This window comes from Lolium rigidum, chromosome 1 (assembly GCF_022539505.1).
Source record: "Lolium rigidum isolate FL_2022 chromosome 1, APGP_CSIRO_Lrig_0.1, whole genome shotgun sequence".
NCBI lineage: Eukaryota > Viridiplantae > Streptophyta > Magnoliopsida > Poales > Poaceae > Lolium > Lolium rigidum.
The window spans coordinates 339153134-339155882 of record NC_061508.1 but is presented as its reverse complement, the minus strand read 5'-3'; the positions used below and the strand labels follow the sequence as shown (position 1 = coordinate 339155882).

At 54.3% G+C, this 2749-nt stretch overlaps 1 protein-coding gene across 1 annotated transcript; it reads left to right on the top strand.

The window, feature by feature from the left end:
* Positions 1–73: 73 nt before the first annotated feature.
* On the top strand, positions 74–1563 carry LOC124663964 (serine/threonine-protein kinase PBL27-like). Its single transcript, XM_047201590.1, has 4 exons — positions 74–286; positions 408–615; positions 726–1123; positions 1204–1563. Exons 1-4 carry the CDS (start codon positions 74–76, stop codon positions 1423–1425), a joined length of 1041 nt encoding a protein of 346 aa, XP_047057546.1. The 3' UTR covers positions 1426–1563.
* Positions 1564–2749: the final 1186 nt, after the last annotated feature.

Genomic DNA, 2749 nt, shown 5'->3' with positions numbered 1-2749 from the left:
CTCGTGGCAGCATCAGCTGGTCGACAGGCAGAGCGGATCTACAGACTAGCTAGGTAAGCTGGAAAGCAGAGCAATGGAAGCTTGCATCCCCTGCCTGGGTGTGCGAAAGGGGAGAGTGCCACCGCCGCCGGTGGAAGGCGATCCGCTCAATCGCAACGTCCCTGCCGCCGCTCGAACTTTCTCATTCGAGGAGCTCTCGGCGGCGACCAGGAATTTCAGGGACGAGAACCTCGTCGCTGGTAGCGAGCCGTGCGTGTACAGAGGCCGCCTGAAGAGCGTCAACCAGGTATAATCGATTGAATCCAGCTAGCTAATTCCTTCTTACTTAGTTGCATATGTACCATAACCACATGAGCAATGTGAGGGGGAAACTGATACATAAGTGGGATGACACTGTACATTCGTAGGTTGTTGCTGTGAAGCTGCAGCATCTTGTGGATCGTAATAATGTGTCAACGGAGCAACGCAACAGCGAGTTTCTTGCCCGCGTGGTGATGCTCAACGATCTGCGCCACCCCAAGCTCGTCAACCTTATCGGCTTCTGCGCCGACGGCAATCATCGGATTTTGGTTCATGAGTACATGCCACTGGGTTCTCTGGAAGATCACCTCCACGGTATATGTTTGCTACATACTTAAAATCTAGCGATTATCTTTACTGAATCAATGCTCATTTTGAGTTTGTCTTAACCACCGGATCCATCTTGTAAATTCTCTGCTCATCAGATCCATCTCCAGAAAAACCACGGCTCGACTGGAGCACGAGGATGAACATAGCTGCCGGTGTGGCCAGAGGATTGCAGTATCTGCACGACAAAGGCGTGGTGTACCGATGCCTCCGAAGTTCAGACGTTCTGCTCGGAGACGGGGAGGGCTACCACCCAAAGCTGTCTCAGTACGAACTGGCAAAGGCCGGCCGACTTTTTGATGACCCTGAAGCCCGGGAAGCCCGGGAATTCCAAATAAGAACAATCGGTGCTCTTGCCCCCGAGACCACCATGGCCGCGCAGGTGTCCATGGCGTCGGACGTGTATTGCTTCGGCGTCGTGCTGCTGGAGCTGATTACAGGGCGCAGGGCCTTCAGCCCCCGGGCCGCCAAGGAAGATTCGATGCTTGTCACATGGGTAAATGTTCACAGATTTGCTGCCCCTTGTTAATTTTGACATGAATGTTGTGATCGATTTGATGTTTGTTGTCGGCTCAGGCCCAGCCATTGTTGAAATACAGGGCGGGCATGCGCCGCATGGTAGACCCGGCGCTGCAAGGCCGGTACCCGTCGAAGGATTTGGAGATGGCACTGGCAGTTGCTTTCATGTGCGTCCAGCAAGAGCCGGCCATGAGACCGCCCATCGGCGACCTCGTTAAGGTTATGTCTCTCCTCGCCTACGACAATCGAGCTGAAGAACCACGCGGGCATCTATCCTAGGAGAGAAACGATCTGGTGTCATCATGATTTGTATCTATCATGAATTGTGATCAAGCTAATTACGATTGACAACAAGTACTTGGCCTACATGATTTAGACTGTTTGGCACAATTCATGTAACATGGAGAAGTTAACTGGCTGCTAGTAACGGATTTAGAAATGGTTGGGTCTAAAGGTATTAATCATCTCCATCGACCCCCCGATAGCAGCCCCGATAGCTTTTTGGGGCCGGGAGCAAAAATGGGCTCGCACCGGCGTGCCCAAACGGCGCCGGCGCTTTTTCGAGCCCAATAGAAACGCCGGCAATGCCGTGCCGGTCCCTTGTCAAGGGCGCGATCGGGCGCGCCGACGCCAGGCTGGAAAATTTAGGCGTGGGAGCCGCCTGTCAGCCACACGCCGACAAAATATACATCTTCTTCCCCAAAACCCCGTTCCCTCCGCCGCTCATTTCTCCCGCCAGCCGCTCCATCTCCCATCCAGCCTCCAACCCGAAAAACCCTCGCCGCCGCGCCATGGCACCGAAGAGAAAGCCTACGGTGAAGGTAGCGAAGCCGCCGACGAAGGCGCCGCCGAACATGCGCACCGTCGCGCCGAAGGAGAAGCCGACGACCATGTCGTAGGAGGATTGGGAGAAGGAGATGGACCGGCGCTCCCTCATCACGGCCGACCGCAGGAGGCGCCGCATCGCCGCCCTCGACACAAAGAAAGCGGCGGCTTCTGCGGAAGCGTGCCTGAGCTTGGGCGGAGGCCTCAACAGCATCTCGAGCTCCCCGTCGTCGCCGGGTTACTACGCGGGGTACACCGCGGACGTACCGTCGATCTCGCAGATGCGGCTATCGTAAATGGATGGTCGCGCCCGCTACTCCCCTGAGTTCGGGGACAATGACATGACCGTCGACAACAACGAGCCGTTCTCACCGAATTCAACGGCTCGGGGCAGCGGCGCCTTCCGCTTCCCCGACCTGAACGATTCGCCTGACCTGCGCCGCACCGAGGTCCCACGTATGGTTTATTGCCTCCTTCTTTATGCGTGTTAGCGTATTGCCTTTTCTCTTAAACGGCTTAAGGTTCCCACAATAAAAAGGCCCGTGGGAAACACTGATTCCCTCCTAATCATCATCAGCCCCCCTCTCTTCGTTGTGAGCTATGCTCTGGCTAGACCACTCAAATACTATGCTAGCTAGTATTTTCCAAAGCAGATTATATACCCTATATAAAAGTTGATCAATTTAACACACCTCATATTTATTGGGGCACTGTTCATAGACTATTTATCCTCTACTTAATCCAATCATGGTGAGACACATAAATATTTTTTTCCCTC

Excerpts from the sequence above, each read along its gene's own strand:
- LOC124663964 (XM_047201590.1), top strand. The coding sequence starts at position 74 with ATGGAAGCTTGCATCCCCTGCCTGGGTGTGCGAAAGGGGAGAGTGCCA. Across the intron at positions 287-407 it reads GCCTGAAGAGCGTCAACCAG|GTTGTTGCTGTGAAGCTGCA; the intron begins GTATAATCGATT and ends GTACATTCGTAG. Across the intron at positions 616-725 it reads TCTGGAAGATCACCTCCACG|ATCCATCTCCAGAAAAACCA; the intron begins GTATATGTTTGC and ends TCTGCTCATCAG.